This window comes from Eptesicus fuscus, chromosome 15 (assembly GCF_027574615.1).
Source record: "Eptesicus fuscus isolate TK198812 chromosome 15, DD_ASM_mEF_20220401, whole genome shotgun sequence".
Lineage (NCBI taxonomy): Eukaryota > Metazoa > Chordata > Mammalia > Chiroptera > Vespertilionidae > Eptesicus > Eptesicus fuscus.
This window is the reverse complement of record NC_072487.1, coordinates 52,223,921-52,241,959: the sequence shown is the minus strand read 5'-3', so window position 1 is coordinate 52,241,959 and position 18,039 is coordinate 52,223,921. Positions and strand designations below refer to the sequence as shown.

Genomic DNA, 18,039 nt, shown 5'->3' with positions numbered 1-18,039 from the left:
AATAAAAAGAAAAACAACACACACACACACACACAAACATAAATGCAGGAAACCAGGATACAAAACAAGAGTAGGAACATACGAGAGTTAGCAGGTAGTATCTCTAGTGTGTTCTATGCACAAATCACTCTGGGCTTCCCACCTACCATGCACATCAAGAGCTGTGAACGTTACGGACATCCACAAGGTAAAAAGGACCGGTGGTTTCTTTCGGTTTCTGAGGCTGAGTGGACTATTTCCCGCGGATCCCCCTAGAGAGGCACCGAGAGAGCAGACTCAGTCACTGTGTCAGCACCACATGCCCACAGAGAAGACACATAAGCCTCATCTGTCTGTGTCCCGGTTCCTCCCTGTGTCTCTGAGCAGCACATCTGCAGAGAACCTGTGTCTCCCTGGGCCAGGTGGGCCTGAGTCCTCAGAGTCACCTGGGTGAGAGCTGTCCCCTGCCAACAGGTGGACTGTGAACTTAGAAAACGAATCCCTTATTAGCCAGCTTCTGCTGCTTAACAACCCCCAAACCTCGCCGGTTCTCAGGCACCAACATTTATCTCCTCCTCACGTTCCACGTCCAGGTGGCAGGTTGGCTGTGGCCCCCCTCCAGGTGGGGACTCAGCTGGAGGAGCAGCCCCGCTGTGGAATATGTCCACTCTCGTGGCAGAGGGATGAGCAAGAGGCCAAACCAAGCTCGGATACAACGTTTGTCACATCTGCTTAACTCTGAATCGAGAGCAGGTCACATGGCCACACCCAACATTAGAGAGGTGGATGGCATCTGTGTGTGTCTGTTTTAAATGTTTTTTTAGTTGATTTTTTTTAGAGGAAGAGGAGGGGAGGAGAGACACATCGACTGGCTGCCTCCTGCATGCCCCCTACCAGGGATCTAGCCCACAACTCTGGCATGTGCCCTGGCCAGGAATCGAACCAGCAACTTCTAGGTGCATGGGATGACGCTCAACCAACCGAAAGGGAGGCATTCTCTTACAGGACCGCAGGAATAATTGTGAACAGGCACTGTCACCAAGGCCTACTGACAAGTTCTCAATAGCAGGAAAAACTAGAAACAATATGAAAAGCATTAGGATTTTGCTGTGGTTGTGATGTATATGATTTAGCCACTCTTGTTAGACACTTCCTGTGTACAAGGCCTTATGTCAGGTCTATAGGGATGCACAGAAAACCAAAAAGTGAACGTCATGAAACTACCAGGAGTGCCATTTTCCCCACCTTCCATGCAACAGGAAGTTGACTGTGACAGAGCAGGCTTCTGTCCTCCAACTCTTTTTCCTCTTTTCTTCCAGGGTCTCAGAAGCATGATCACGGAATGATGGGAAAGTCAAGTTGTGGATGGTTTCGCTTTGTGACAAGTTGGAAAAACTGTTTGTAGATGACCCCTTTTGTATGTTTTTAAAAATTAGATGCAAACTAGATTCATATGCAGATGTAGTTTTTAGCAGGGCAAACACGGGGGAAATGTCTCGACTGCACGTGGTTTTTTTAATACTTTTGAAAGGAATTGCTCTGAGAGAATTCTTTTTTTTAACTACTCCTCCCGGGGAAGATTATGTTGTGGAATATTTGTAACTCTAAAGGGCTAGACGAGGGGTGTGTGCGCTGTGACTCTTTACCTCATTTGTCTGCGGCTGATTGGTGGAGCTCTGTGACTTAGTGTGTGTTGTAGAGCCAAAGAGGAGGGTCCCTCTGTCCTTTGCCTGACCTCTCATTTGCTGTGTGACCTGGACAGGTCCCTTCCCTCTCTGGGCCTTGGACTCTCCGCCTGTGAATGTGGCGTTTGGATTGGATGTTACCTGTGTCTCTTTGAGCCCTGTCATCCTAGAGTAAGATGGCCCTACAGAAAAAAATACAGGACGTGTGGGCTTAGCATTCTTTTTTAAATGGCATTTCCTCAAAAACAAACACCACTCCTTCATACTAGGGTGAGGACAGCTGGCTGTAGCTCTATTCCTGCCACTTTCCCATTTTAAAGAAACACTTTACCAGACTCAGGGGCCCCATGGCTGGGCGTTTGGGGACCAAGATGTCTACTTGTTCCCAAGCCCAGCATTCTTGAACCAGGTGGGCAGTGGAGACCTGATTCCTAGACATCAAATTGTAAAAACAGGGTCAGATGCTCTCAGTGGAACTAGAGTGTAATAGAAGGTTTTCCTTAGAGATGTTTTGACTTCAGCCAGGAATGGGGCTTGCTTTCCTTATTTTAAATGAAGAAAGGAAGAAGGAGAATATTTAATGTCTGGGCTAAAAAAAAAAAAAAAAGATATCCTAGGCAATTAAAACTTTTAAAGTTGGGATCTCACATGTGGATAGTCCTTGAAGTTCATGAAGCCCTTTTCCTTCTGCAGTCACTTCCCAAGTCCCAAGGCAGCAGGGAGAGGGTTAGTGTCCCTGCCCCTTCACTGAGGAAGAAACAAGGCTCTGAGAGCAGAGCAGGTGCCCAGGGTCTGAAGGCCTCTGAGAAGGGCCAGACTCAGGGTGCCCGGCCCTCCTTGGCACTCTCTCCACTCTGTGGTGCTGCTTCTCAGGATCATCTCGAAACAAGGTAGGAGAGACTGCCAGTTCCCCAGGTTTCAGGGATTCTTATCCAGGTTCACCTCAACATTTAAAACGCAACCTCACGCTGCCCGCGGTGGGCGTGACATTTTGGGGTCCTTTTTGGAATTGCATTTTCTGCCTTTAAGGCTGGCCATTTCACAACTGAAATTCTGGGGTGGCAACACCGTGACATACTACACAGCAGTAGACGGGCCTGGGAACCCAGACACGTGAGGTCCATTTGGGACTTCATCCCCGGCTCACAGCGTGACCCTGAGCAAGTCCCCTTCACTTTCTGCACCTCGGTTTCCTCGTTTGAATGAGAAGAGAATGAAACTAGATGGGTGGTTTTCAAACCTTAGAATATTGGAACCCCTTCTTTGAGTAAAATTAGAATTAAAACTGATCAAACCGGAAGCTTTCCTTGTCTGTAGGAGGTTGGAGCTGCTGGGGGACCTGCTCACATCATGTTTTTAAAAATTAGATGCAAACTAGATTCATATGCAGATGTAGTTTTTAGCAGGGCAAACACGGGGAAAATGTCTAGATTGCACGTGGTTTTTTTATACTTTTGAAAGGAATTGCAGATGTAGTTTTTAGCAGGGCAAACTACTCAGCACCTCCTAACCTCTCTCCCACTGACCACCACTCTGTTGTACCCGAGGTCTGCAGTTCATTCCTCTTGATTTGAGTGGGTGATAAGACACTCAGGAGGAATAGGGATGCTGAGGCCCTGGAGAAGGTAGCAGAACTGCACCTGCTAATAAGCACACTTAACAAAATCAATTGAATCCCCTCAAATTTGCCTGAACAGAATTGGATATAGACCCAGAGAGCAGGGTGGACAGAGCCCTATGATGAGGGAGCTGAGCATGAAGACTGATGAGGCTGAGTTTACATCATAATTATGTGCAAAAAAAAAAAATTAATAAATGTTACACTGTCTGGAATTTTCACCAAAACCAAAAAGGTAGAAAAAACATGATTGTCCCAACCTAACGGCTTCTCATTGGTGAGAGCCCAAGGCCTCTGCAGAGGCTGAAGAACGTGTGCTTCATTGGAAATACGATCTCCCAGAGCCTGTGTTTTCTGCCCTATGTTCATAGATGTGATGATGTCACATGACCCCTGCACCCTGAGAATAAACGTTTTTAAGGACAGTCTTTGGTCTCTTTGTCCTTGGAATGCTCCTGTGGGTGGTCCCGGGCCCACAGATCCTTCATCATCCCTATACATCTTGCCCCCTTTTTTGCTTGCCTGTATCCTCCTTACCTCTTACCTGGGCTGTAGTCACAGCCCCAACTGAGCACCTTGCTCGCAGTTATTAACCAGTCCTAATTGTCTGCTGCTGACCTGATTCTCCCAGCTCCCCCTGAACTTGGGTCTCCCACTATATAAACATTCTAGTATTTAATTCACGCACTTAGATCTGCCCTCTGCCACCTTCCACATGCATGCAGGAGGAGTGGCATTCTCCAGAGGCCAGAAGAAGGCAAACACTGACTATGTGAAGGTGGGTGGGCCCTGGGCCCTGAACTCAGGTGAGACTGGGGACGAGTGGGACAAGGTCACCGTCCTGCCAGGAAGCACAGATGCCCACTTCCTGGAAGAGAAGAGGAGGCATCTGAGCTGGTTTGAGTGGGTGTGGGATGTCTCCTGGCTAAGGAGACAGCATGTGAAGGAAGCAGGGCTAGAGAAGTGCTGCCTCGTTTGTGAATGGGGAGTAGTGACCATTGCAGCTGCTTGGGAGCTGTGATGGCAGGTGGGGGGACTGGGGCTTAGGCCACACCCCTAAATGCCTCCATAGGAGGTTGGACTTGATGCTGTAAGCCAGGCGTCCTCAAACTACGGCCAGCGGGCCACATGCGGGTGTTTTTGCCGTTTTGTTTTTTTACTTTAAGATATGTGTAGTGTGCATAGGAATTTGTTCATAGTTTTTTTTAAATTATAGTCTGGCCCTCCAACGGTCTGAGGGACAGTGAACTGGCCCCCTGTTTAAAAAGTTTGAGGACCCCTGCTGTAAGCAATAGGCAGCCTGAATCTCACTCTGTTTCAACTAAGTTATAACTGGGTTCCAGGAAGATCATTGGAAAGCCAGTGTCCAATTCCAAATGTACCCATTTCCCACCTTAAATTTTAAAAGTCTGATTTTTAGTCAAAATTAATTTTTTCGGTCAGGTTGCATGGTGAATTTCACCCTATGTTTTTAAGAAAACATCACCCTCACCTCTCCCGCAGGGATGGATGACGCAGGTAAAATTAATAAGAATGAGCAAATCAATCGACAGTGAACAGTCTCCTCTAATGAATTTCCTCACTCCCGGCCTTCGCCAGGGCCTCTGGAACATTAAATCAGAGAGAGATTATTATGCGGTATTTTAATTAATTAAGGGAAACTAAAGTGCCCCGGCGTCTGCAGCGCCATAATGAATTCAGAACTTGGGAACCTGTTACGCAGGGCAGAACTGGAGACGGGTACTTGCACTCCCCGGAGTGTGAGCTCCTCTTGTCAGGACGGGCTCTGAGTTCAGCGGCTGCCACCCCCAGGGCTGAGAAGTGTGTGGTACAGGAAGCAGTTATCTGCGTCTCTTCTTCCTCATGCCTAAATCTCCCCCTGCCAGGCGGGAATTAGCGAGTGGTTGGTTGTACAGGGAAGAGTAAAAATCATTATTGCTAGGAAGTGGGAGTGGGAGTGGAGGGAACAGAAGCTCCTTTCCATTCATGAATCCACCCACCGCACACATCTGCAGAGCCCCTACTGGGCACCAGGCTTCCCTGGGTGCTGAGGGGCCCACACAATAAAAAGTGTTGAAGAAATGAATAACCCCCCCACCTTGTCCCCAAACCTGCTCCTCTGCCGAGAACCAATTCCAGCATGTAATAATTACCAGAGTTTTACCAAAAGGTTGGTGAAGCTTGGGGAGCTCAACAGGGTTGAGTCACACGTAGTTTACCTGTTGGACACGGCTACAAAGCATCTCCCCCAAACCTGAATGGGACTGTTAACTGCCAGACAGCTCAGGGCATTTTATTGCCTCCTGTTGGCCAAAGCACCTGAACAGCTGTAGGCTATTCCTGAAACTGACAATCTCTGTAAACCCTTTGATACCATACCCTTTGAAGTGTATATTTCCACCTTGCCTTGGGACAAATTGTGTTTAATAAAAGCACGGGTCCTTAGTCAAGGAGGGAGAGTCTTCTAGCTCCTTCAGCTGGAAGCTCCTCTGACCCCCAATGCCTATCAAAAATATCTTTCGTCCACGGACTCCTTCTTAATCATCTACGTGCAGCCCTTTCTCCAGAATGCTGACCCCTTTGTGAGGCTGGGGAAAAAGAACCCCGGCACTCCTCCAGCTACGTTCCGTGTGGCAGTGCTGGCATCATCACCCACTCCGTTACCCCAGCCAGCAACACGGGTCACCTCCTGGCGCCCACACCTGGTTCAGCTTTGCATCACTGGCATGGGCAGCACTGTCCTGAGTGGCCTTCAGCTTCAGGTCGCCCCCTCAACCTATCGTCCCACTGAAACAGAGTCAGCTTTAGAAACCAAAATATGACCCTTTCACTTTCCTTTCAAAGCTCTCGTGGTTTCCCATCACTGGACAACGCGCGGATTTCCCCACAGGGCCCACAGCCCCTTCACTACTCAGCCCCTGCCACCTCCCAGGCCTTTCCGCCCTGCCTCTCCTTCCTCACACCATTTCTTCAAACCCTCCATGCTTTTTCAAAAACTTCATGCCCTTCCCTCTCCCAGGAACACCCTTCCTGCGTCTCTCTGCCCGGTTACCTCCTTCTCATCCAGTAGGATCCTGTCCAGTAAAACATCTCTGGGTCACCATGGTTACTTATCAAGTGTGGAATATTAAGAGGTGCCTGATAAGGACATGGAGAAAGGGAACCCTAGTGCACTGTTGGTGGGGTTGTAAATTGATGCAGCCACTATGGAAAAATTAAAAATAGAACTACCATATGACCCATCAGTGTCACTTTTGGGTATTTATCTGAAGAAATCCAAAACACTAATTGGAAAAGACCTATGCACCCCTATGTTCACTGCAGCATTATTTATAATAGCCAAGCTATGGATCCAACCACAGAGGGAGGCAACGACTCTCAGCTGCAGTGGCGGGGGGGGGGGGGGGGGGGGGGAGGGCTGGTAAGCGCCGGCCAAGGCGTGTGCCAGCAGGGGGTGGGGCCCTGATTGCCCCACCGGTTGCCCCACAGATCAGCCCTGATCACCGGTCAGGCCTAGGGACCCTACCCATGCATGAATTTCATGCATCGGGCCTCTAGTATTGTAATAACTATGTATGGTGTCAGATGTGTACTAGACTTATGGGGGGATTAGATCACTTCCTAAGTTATATAAACGTCTAATCACTATGTTATACACCTGAAACTAAGATTGTATGTCAACTGTAATTGAAAAACTAAAAGTATTTTTAAAAAGAAATAAAGTAAAAAATCAGAAAAAAAAAGTGCTTGAGGGTAATTAGATGTAGTGCATGAGATAAGTATTGTGGGTGCTTAGTACTATTTCTTCCTTCTGTGATCTCCTGGCCTCTGTACTTCCATTTGTCACCGGTTCTGTAATTGTCTGCCTGCCAGGCTGTGTACTCCTGCAGCGCAGGGACTGCCTCATTCAATTCTCCGACCCACAACCTGCCTAGAGCCCGAAACTTAGCCTTTTTTTGATCTGAACAAATTAATTAACCAGGTGGCCACCAGAGGTCAGCCTCACACCCAGAACAGAGTCAAACCAAATCAAAGTTCTTAAATGGCCTGGCATCTGGGATCAGCTCAAGAGAAGCCACGTCACTGTGACTGAGCAGAAGCTCTGATGGATGCAGCAAAGAAGGGGGGCTCTTCAGGAGTCGAGGGCTCAGTGTGACCCCTTTCTGGTTCATGCTAAACCTCTCAGCTTCCATTTCCTCATCTTAAAAAAAGTGGTAACCCCCCTGCCTATTTTACAGGACTGTGTGAGGCTCAGTGGCTTGTAAAGGTGCCTGGCATAGCATCCGGAAGAGCAGAGCCCGGTGAAAGTCTGTTGGAATGGGTGGATGCCTCAAAACCGCAACATCTATGACCAAGTGAAATCCTGCGGGCAGCGCCTGCATTAAATGATGCCAGTTCCACCTCCCTGCTGGCGCGGCCCTGCATCCAGAGCCATGGGGATGAGTACGGAGGAACCACAGGGGGCTGAGCTGACTAGAAATATGACCTGACTCCTCAGTCTCAGAATTTCAGGGATCAAAGTAATGGCCCTAAGAAGATTGTCCTTTCCTAGTCCCACCCCATCCTGGGACACCCTGTATCAAGTTTCTCTCGGTTGAGAAGTATTGAGAAGCAAATGAGCAATGGATTTGTTAAATCACTAGGATGCTGCTTGATAGTCATTAGAGATCCCCATTCACCCACCTACTCACTGCCGTTTCCCCGTTTCATGAGATATTCTCACTTCTATGCAAAGTACCAATAGGCTCTAAGAGAAGCAAATAAAGGGTACACTTCAGGGGACAGTCAGGGTCACCCCAGCCTTAGACAAATGGCATAGAAAGCAGGTCCTAGAAAGGAGAGACGAAGGAACCAAACCGACTCAGAATCCCCAGAAAGCAGTTTCAGGTCAACTCCAAGGTCAGATACTGAACAAAATCATCTTGAAGCCTAGGTGAGACAACAGGATGTAAAGAACGGGGCAAGGGGGGGCATTCACTAGACTGGATCTAAAAGTAGGGTAGTTCATTATTAACGAGGTAGAAAGGAGGAAGACAGGGAGAGAGGGCTCCTGCTGGCTTGGAGTTACTCCCATCCGTTGGGGAATTAAGACTAACAGTAAACATACTGAATTCTCAGGTTTGAACCTCTGGAAATCCCAGCGTGTCAGGATGGCCTGCTACTGAGCTTGGCTTGAGGGGCGGTGTGTTTTGGTAGAGGTTGGGGGACAGTGCCAGTGGAAGGCCTGAAATGAGATCTGACATGGACTTGTTCCAAACAGGAACCAGAGTTTGTTTTTTTTTCCGTGGGTCGTAAAGTTGCCCTTTGTCACCCAGCCAGCCAGGAAAAAACAAAACTCAAAATATTGTGGAGGGGACTTTTGTACCGGGCTGGGGGTTGACTAGATGACTACCTGGGTCTGTTCCATCCCCAAAATTCTGTAAAGCATTCAGTAATAAGAGAATATTGACACAAATGTATTTGCAAACAGAATGTGTGACTTTATTTAATTTCTATTTGAAATAGATTCACATAAAATTCACCCTTTCAAAGTATGCAATTCAAGTGCTTTTTAGTATATTCACAAAGTTGAGCAACCATCACCACTATCCAATTCCAGAATATTTTAAAACCTCCCCCGAAAAATTCTCATACCCATTAGCAGTTATTCCCCATTCCCCTTCCCCCATCCCCTTGCAACCACTAAACTACTTTCTGTCTCCATGGATTTGCCTATTCTGGATATTTCATATAAATGGCAACATACTATATGTGGCCTTGTATGTCTGTTCTTTCACTCAGCATAATGTTTTCAAGGTTCATCCATGTTGCAGCGTGTGCCAGTACTTCATTCCTTTTTATGGCTGAAAAGTACAAGGACTACTCCATGGAAACATTTTGCTTATTCACTCAGTAGCTGATGGACATTTGGGTTGTTTGCACTTATGTAAAAGGAATGCTGATGTACATTCATTCTTTGCCCATTCCTTCCCTCAAATTAAGGAAAAGGAAGGCCAAGCAAGCAAAATAGTAAAAAACTGGTACTTAGAAAAGGAAAAGCACCCTTGATTTTTAGGTGAAGTCAGTGAAGAATGGGGCCAAAATCTGACACCTATCAAAACCCCCAATGCCTTCTAATCCCATGTCTGAGGTGAGCCCACCCTCTAAACCCGCAGGTTAACCATTAGAAAGCCCTTGGGTCAGCAGGAAGAACTAAGGTCCAGATCAGTGGTTTTTAGTTTTTCTATCTTCCAGGGGTTCTTACGGTTTCATGGAAGCAACACAGGGCCCTCCAAGGCGGCTGGGGTTGGGGCGCAGGTGGATAGGACTCTGAGCCCAGTCCCCATCCCTGCTTTAACTAGAGCAGCTCTGATTCTGTTTCGTTTGTTGAGGTTCTAAATGTTCATTTGGAGCAAATAAAGGGGGTCCATGACAAAAAAGTTGTTGGCGACCCCTGGCTAGATGGTTGTGGAATCCGTGGACTGAAGCTGGGTCTCCATGGTGGACGTTCTTACGAGTTCTTCTGTGGAACCTTGATGGTGACGGTCTTCACCTCGGTGTAGGCCTTCAGCCCGTCCTCCCCCAGCTCCCTCCCATTGCCAGACTCCTTAAAGCCTCCAAACGGCGTGTGGCAAGTGACAATGTTGTAGGTGTTGACCCACACCGTCCCAGCTTGGAGTGCCTGTGTGAAGTACATGGCCTTGTCCAGGTCCCGTGTGAACACAGCGGCAGCCAAGCCATACCTGGTGTTGTTGGCCCTCTCGATCACCTCCTCGATCTTCTTGAACTTGAACAGGGGCTGCACAGGCCCGAAGATCTCCTCCTTGGCAATCCTCATGTCATCTTGCACACCACCAAAGACGGTGGGCTTGATGAAGAAACCCCGCTCCCCAAAACGCTCCCCGCCGCAGAGAAGTTTTGCCCCCTCCTTCTGGCCAAGCCGGATGTAGCCCAGGATTCGCTCAAACTGCTCCTTGTCCACCTGGGGCCCCTGCTGGGTGTCCAGCTCAAAGGGGTTCCCAACTTTCCTCTGCTTAGCTTTCTCCACGGTCCTCTCGAGAAACTCATCATAGATGGATTCCTCAACGAAGGTCCGGGACCCTGCACAGCAGCACTGGCCCATGTTGAAGAAGAGGGCTTCGTGGCACTGCTCCACGGCGTGGCCCATGTCGGCGTCGGCCAGCACGATGCTGGGGCTCTTCCCGCCCAGCTCTAAGGTGACTCTCTTGAGGTTGGAATCTCCAGCTGCCTTCTGGATCAGGTGGCCCACCTCGGTCGAGCCAGTAAAGGCGACTTTGTCAACATCCATGTGCTGGGCAATGGCCGCCCCCGCTGTGGGGCCGTAGCCTGTGACGATGTTCACCACCCCTGGGGGGAAGCCTGCCTCCTTGACGAGGGAGGCCAAGTACAGGGCAGAAAGGGGGGTCTGCTCTGCGACCTTCATGACCACCGTGTTGCCGGTGGCAAGTGCCGGGGCGAGTTTCCAGCCCTGCATGACCAAGGGGAAGTTCCACGGGATTATCTGGCCACAGACACCAACGGGCTCGTGCCGGGTGAAGCAGAAATGCTCACCATCCATGGGGATGGTCTTCCCGTGCCACTTGTCAGCCCAGCCAGCAAAATAGCGGTACACCTTGATGACCTCATCCAGGTCCAAGACGTAAGACTCCTGGAAAGGCTTCCCGTTGTCCAAGGTCTCCAGGGAGGCCAGGTAGACACGATCCCGCTCCACGAGGTCAGCCAGGCGGTTCAGCAGCCGGCCCCGCTCAGAGGCATCCATCCGGCGCCATGGAGACCCCAGGCGGAAGGCCTCGCGAGCTGCTTTCACTGCCCGATCCACGTCAGCCCGGTCCCCTTCGGCCACGTGGCCGATGACCTCTCCCGTGGTGGGGTTGACTGTGGGGAAGGTCTTCTTGCTGACTGCATCTTGCCACTCGTTGTTGATGAATAGCTGGTTGTATCGAATGTCTGGGTTCGGGATGGGGCTTGGAAGGGCTGCAGCGGAGGAGTACGGGGCGGTCCTGCCTCGGAGGCAAAGCAGCCGGGGCACCAGGAAGCGCAGCATGCTGACTGCTCTGGAGAGGGACAGGAGGAACCAGGGTGAACAGGTGAAAGGGGCCCAGGTGGTCCCCCAAAGGTCCACCAGCTCAGACGACCCAAGATTCTAGCATAAGGCCTGTCGCCTCAAAAAAACATGGATTGCAAGGTGTACAAAGGCCCTGAAGAACAATCTGGTCCAACTCTATCGTGTCCCACCTATCCTTCGTCTTACTCCCTCACCTCAAATGTCACCTTCTCAGCAAGACCTTCCCTTTATAAAATTGCAACTTTCCTCACCCCTAGCACTCTCTATCCCCACACGATGCTTTCTTTTTCTCCAGCTGACATACCAAATAGTAGCTTTACATGCTTAAATGTTTATTGTCTGCCTCTCCCCAGTAAAACATCAGCTCTTTTTTTTTCCCCTGTTTGGTTCATTGCCATGGCCCTGCTGCCTGGACTTATGCTTGCTACATACATTTCCACAAAGGCTGTCTAACTGACCAAAGGAGAGAGTAGAAACCAAAGAGACTCCGAGAGAGACTGTTCTCTTAAAGAGAGGCTTGCTTCACTTCACCTCTGTGCCTCAGTTGTCTCCCATGTAAAATGCCTCATGGGGCTATGTTGAATGGGGCTGTGCATATAAAAGCCTGCCACACTCCACCCAGGACATCCGAGCTGGCAGCACCCTCAGAAACCAGCCTCGCTCAGCCCCCAGGCACAGGTCTCAGCTTGCCAGGGGTGCAGCAAGCCCAGCAGCAGCTGGGAAGAAGGGCCTGTTAATTTCTTGCCTACAACTCTGAAGACAGCGTAGATTTGATTAAAACAGCAGCTGCAAAACGTGAACAGTATATAAAATGTATTCACTGACATGTAAATGGTGTATGAAGTTCCTAGGTTCACTGAAGCAGTCACTCTCCAGCCAGGACAGCAATCCCTCCGCCTTGGCTCAATGGAGTCCTGTCCCATCCAACAGCAACAAGAAATTGAACTTGCCCTACTCCCCAACCCCATACCCCTACCCTCTGCCACTGGGCATGGAGAGGAGTAAAGAACTCATCCAGAAAAACACCTCAACCAGGTCCTCAGCTCCATACAAATCAACGCTGCCCAGGAAAGCCCTCCCTTGCGGGGGAAGTTGAGCCAGCAGACCTGTTAGGGGTGCACTCAGGTTCCACTCTGCTCAGGGCTCTGCCCCATGCAGAAGCAGCTTTGGGTCCAACAGGCCTGTCTGAGAAGGGAGAGGTCCACCCGAACGGGTGTAAGGAGGAGTCACCAATCCATGGGGTGGGGTGGAAGGGCTAAACAGGTGAGAGAAGTGGTCACAGGCCAAGGTTGGGAAATCTTTTAGGACAAGCCAAAACTTCCTACTCCAGGGGCCTGTATGGGGGCTGCCCTGGCACGCCATTTGCACACGGAAGATCACTGGTGCACCCGGCGTTGCAGTTTGCAGCATCTTCTTGGCAGTTACCTCAGAGAAACTCCCAGCAGCCCTGGGGTGATCAGAGCAGATGATGATCCCCATTCTGGAAGAAGGCTGGGGATCAGAGAGGTTCAGGGGCTCACCCAGGATACACAGCAAGTAGGAATAGGAGCCTCAGCCGGGGTTCCCACAGTCCTAGCTTTGTGTTTCCTCCCGACTACGGGCAATTTCTTCAGTTCCTGGTATTAGTGCCCGCTGTGCCGAGGACCAGACCTTCTGGGTCATCGAGCCAGGATCAGGTGGCGCCCATCTCACCCTTTCTGCACGGAAGGGGCGCTCCCCTACAGCTACAGTGAGGGGCCCTCCTCTGGATTGGGTCTGATGGGCGGGAGCACTGAGGCCCAGCTAATCCAAAAGGCTTGCGGGGGAAGGGAGTGGAGGGTGGGGAAGGCCTGCGCCCTCAGTGCCTTCAGGTGCCACTTCGGGACGGGACCTAGGACCTGGGCGCAGGAGAGGGTTGGAAAGCGTGGATAGGGTCCTACAATGCAAGCCAGGCGGAAAGATTCCCCCAGATGGGTAAGCCGAGGCCAAGAGAGGACGCTTCCATCAGGTGACGGGAGCCGAGGCCGCCGGGGGAGAAGGGAGTTTGTTACCTACCTGCTGCAGGCTCGGGCTCACGCTCTGGCGCCAGTTCAGGCTCTCCCGGGTTAGTCCTGCCTCCTGCCTGGGGTTCGCCACAGGCCCCGCCCCCGCGCTGTCCAGAGGCTCAGCGGCCAATGAGGCTCCGCCTGCGCCTGGGGCGCCGCGAATCACTGGCCCCAAGGCCCCGGCCACTCCTCCCTGCGGGCGCCCGGGTTGCGGTTTCCGGTGGATCGGCTCAGCCCCAGCCCACCTCCCCGGGCAGCCGCGCAGGGCCGGCGCGCCCTCCCTCGCAGCGTGGCTCAGAGCGGGGGCCCTAAGGCGCTGGTTTGGGAGCAGAAACCAAGACCAGAAAGGGGCAGGCCTTCCCCAGGTCACAGCCGTCTGAGACTGGACCCCAATTATATTTTGCATTTTCCCCTTCCGCACGGTGCACCAAGTTAGGTTGCCATCCTTGAACCTCTCCTTGCCCTCTTCTGTGCCTCCCGTCTGTGTTTTTAACTTTGGTTCACTAATTTCTGTCTCCACTTTCTCTGGTCTTTTTCCCAGTTCTGTGAAGATTTTATATTTGTGCATTTAAAAAAATGCATTTTTTTTTTTTTGTCCTAAGGATAAAAAGAATATATGCACACTGTAGAAAGCTTGGGAAACAGAAGAAGATGAAGGGGGAAAATTACCTCCCATCCATCCTTTCACTCAAAAGTGTCAATAACATAATGGTATTTTTTTCCCCCTGCATTTTTCAAAAATTCTTTTAGTTGAAATAAAATCTTATGGAGACTTCTATTTTGCCGCATGCTTTTTTTTTTTAACTTAGGGATTTCTTATGAACCTTTTCTCATTTCACTGATTAATTACAAGATGACATCATCCTCTCCAAGGTGGCGTAGAATTCCATGTTAGGGAGGACTGTTGATGGACATCTAGCTTGTCTGCATCTTGTTGTTGTCATATCAGGTGCTAAGATGGACATCCTGAACACGCACTTCTCACTCACTCCGTGTCCACTGCACCTTCCTCCTGGTTGGAGAGGTTGGGAAGCTAGGAGCCAAGCTTCCCAGCCTTGTTTGCAGCTAGAGTTCTGGATGTGAACTAGCTGCTGCGGATTAGCAGTACCCCTGCCAGATGTGGAAGGTGGGGGGCATAGTCCTGCCCCGTCGGGACATCACTAGCATGGTGGCAGAAATGTGAGGATTGTCTGCATTAGCCTTCCTGTCCCTTCCTCAGCTTCCAGCTGCGGGCTGGCATCTGTGGCTGCAGCTCCACTCCAGCTACTTGCTCTTTGAATCATGGCTTCAGGGTGTGTCTTTGACCTAAATAACCCCAAGGGGCCTCAGATAGTAATGAGGCGGGTGGGCCATGTCCATCTTGTTCCGGGAGTTAGTCCTGAAGGGCTGGCTACCTAAGGCCTGCTCTCCCTCTGGCCCTTCAGCAACTCTGTCAGCCCCTGATTCTCTGTATTAAATGCCTGTCTCCCCATATTGTTTGCAGTCTCTTGCTTGAACCCGACTGCTTCACGTAGTTCTTTCCTCAAGCAACATCTCTATGGAATCTTTTGTTACCATGTTATCCTTAGGATGTTCCCAGTCCTTGCTGCAGAGTTTAGTTCTTCATCCTGCCACATCTGTGCTGCAGTTTCCTGGCAATCATATAGCCCTTGCAAAGCCCCTTCTGCCTCCCCCACAGCACATGACCAGCCTAGCTCCTTGGGCACTTGGCAAGGCACTCCATGGTGGATTGACTCAATGATTATTTGATCAATCATTAACAGGCCCCAGTAAAGGCAGGGAGTCCATGACAAAGCAAGCATCTTCATTTGGTCAGGCCGAATTTGAATGCTGTGGCAGGTGAGAGAGGCCAGTGGCAGACAGGAGGTGGTCACCATGGGGAGAGGTTGGAGGCTGTGTCCTGCAAGGAGCAGCTAAAGAAATTGGGGGTGTCCCCTCTTTAGAACTCAAGGGACAAGGTTATACCTTCCAAATCTCTGAATGGTGAAAGCAGATGTGGTCTGCAGGATCCTAGAAGGCAAAGCCAGGCAGGTGAGGGGAAGTTACAGAGGGCGGAGGAAGAACTTCTGACAAAGCACAATTGGCTCAGGACGGATCAGAGGGAGCGCCTTGCAAGGCAGTGAGCCCCCACCTCTGGAGGAATACAAGGAGGAATAGACAACCATTTGGCAAAATCTTATAGAGGGGAGTACCAGATAAGGAGTGAGCTAGACTTAGCTGAGCATCAGAATTGCCTGAGGAGCTTCAAAATAAATTTTTTTTTACAATCTCCTGAGTCTCACCTTCCAAGATTCTAAATTATATGTTGGTTGGGGCCCAGAAATTTTTTTTAAGTTCCTACATGCTTCTGATGTGCAACCATATTTGGGAAACACCAGCCTAAGTGGTCTTTGAGTATTCCGTGACTCCAACATAGACAGTTTTCAGAAACAAACCTACCCAGTGAATGCTTTGTCTGTCTCTGGATTCTATTCAGCATGCCCAGCCTGGACACTTCCTAAGCTGTAGTCCTGTCACAAGACATTTGTAAAAGCATCAAAAAAATTAAAAGACTAAAACTTTCCATGATGCTTGACATTTATGGTTTGGAGAGAAGGATGAATGTGCAGAGAGGCTGAGGGGGAAATCCACAATTATGTTTGCAGAGGGGTTAACTATTTTTCAGGATTGTTTTGGATTCAGTTTTCTGATTGTCAAACAAAGATCCAGGCCTCGGTAACAGATCCTGGGCCTGGAGCCACTGTGAGTGTTTGGACTAAAAGGATTGAAGGTGAAGGGGAAATGGTGAGATAACACAAGCCACAGTCAGGTCATTGACAGTAAGGAATGTCACCCAGGGATGTATTTACGCTGGCCTGGTGGGGGAAGAGAAGCTATTTCTGGCCGTAAGCGTTTTGGAGCCTTATATGTCTAGGATGTTACTGGAGAAGATTCCAGGCTCTGAGATAATGAACGGAAGAGACCGATTCTAAACAAAAAGGCATTTGAGCTGCACTGGGTGTTTATTCTGCACTGAGCATAACAGGTGCCTCTGTTCTCTGCATTTGACCTGAACATGGAAGACTGGCTCAGGACACTGAGGGAATTACAGGAATGGAAATTTTAAAATAAAGATGTTTATAAAAAGCAAACCAAGGCATCCCCTATGCCCCCTCTTTTTCTCCTAAGTGCACCTCTAAGTAAAGTTTACACTCTGTGAGCACAAAAATCTGAATGTTTTCAAACCAAACCAGACCTGAGTATTTTCCACAAGCTGGTTTCCCTTCTGCCTGCCTGGCTTCCTTTCCCTTTCCTTTCGTCTGCACCTCAGTGTGTAGTTGAAGAGACTGAGACCCAGAAGGGGGAAGGGACTTGCCCAAGGTCACACAGGGCAACCAAGGCTCTCACAGAAGCACCCACCTAACCCTGGCCTGGAGGCAGAGTGTGTGGCAGCGAGTGGCATCTGCCGTCAAGGACCTGGAGGTGGGGAGACTATCCTGGATTGAGCCCAATGTAATGACTAGGGTCCTTGTCAAGGAGATACAGGAATGTCAACATCAGAGGAGGGGATGCAAAGACAGAAGCAGAGGTTGCAGCAAGGAGATACAGGAATGCCAACATCAGAGGAGGCGATACAAAGACAGAAGCAGAGGTTGCAGCGATGTAGCCACCAGCCACAGAATGCAAGCAGCTGGAAAAGGCAAGGGTGCAGAATTCCCCCAGCCTTTCAGAAGACACGCATCCCTGCCAACACCTTCATTCCAGCCCAGTGAGACACGTTTCAGACTTCTGAGCCCCCAGAACTGTAAGATGATAAATTTGTGATAATTCGTTACAGCTAACAAATGGGAAACAAATACAACGATTAACTCATTTATAGCTTTTTATAGGCACTTGAGCTTATGGCCCCTGGAGCAGGCCAGATGGTCAACAGTATTCCGTGTGTAGAAATGCCATAACTATTGTGGACATTGCGTCTTCCGTTTACCCAGCATTCCTTTCTTTTGAATATAGCACCCCTCCTGCACCCACCTCCACCCCAATCCTATTTTTGAGTCAGAACTGGTCAGCATAGCATCCTACAATATTCCTGAGACCTTGTTAAACCTTCTTAACTAGGAATGCCTTATATTCTGCATTTATAACAAGTTCCCCGGTGATGCCAATGCTGCGAGTGCCAACACCATGCTTTGAGTGGCAAGGGTAAAGGATGAGAGCCGAAGGACGAGCAAGGATCAACTAAATAAAGAGGCATTAAAGGTACAGGTGAAAAGGACAGGCATCTTTCCAGGCCTTGAGGTGGGAGGGGTCAAAATGCATTCAAGGAACTGGGAGAAAACAAATAGGTCAGAAGCAGGAAGCGTGAAGGGGTGAATGGCTCTGGAAGAGGCTGGAGGCATGGGCAGGGATCAGACCTTGCAGGGCTGTGGAGGCCAAAGTAAGGAGTCTGGCTCCTGAGCCAGCACCCCGGATGAATCTAACACAGCAATGTTCAGCCTTTTTCATCTCACGGCACACATAAACTAATTACTAAAATTCTGCAGCACACCAAGTTACATATTGTATTTTGTGGCCAATCTGGCAAAAAAAAAACAACCCCACACATATAATTTTAATTCGTTCACACCAGATGGCTATTGTTATGTTGGCTGTTGTCATTTCATGACTTGACAATCTAAGGGAAACGGA

General features: G+C 49.7%; 1 protein-coding gene across 1 annotated transcript; it reads right to left on the bottom strand.

Annotated features, from left to right (window-relative positions):
• Positions 1–8,985: 8,985 nt before the first annotated feature.
• ALDH1B1 (aldehyde dehydrogenase 1 family member B1) lies at positions 8,986–11,326 on the bottom strand. The gene has a single exon (XM_028145998.2). It carries the CDS (start codon positions 11,324–11,326, stop codon positions 9,773–9,775), a length of 1,554 nt encoding a protein of 517 aa, XP_028001799.2. The 3' UTR covers positions 8,986–9,772.
• Between the last annotated feature and the right edge of the window lie 6,713 nt (positions 11,327–18,039).

What these genes read in the sequence shown, in the direction of transcription:
- ALDH1B1 (XM_028145998.2), bottom strand. Translation starts at nt 11,326, where the DNA reads ATGCTGCGCTTCCTGGTGCCCCGGCTGCTTTGCCTCCGAGGCAGGACC.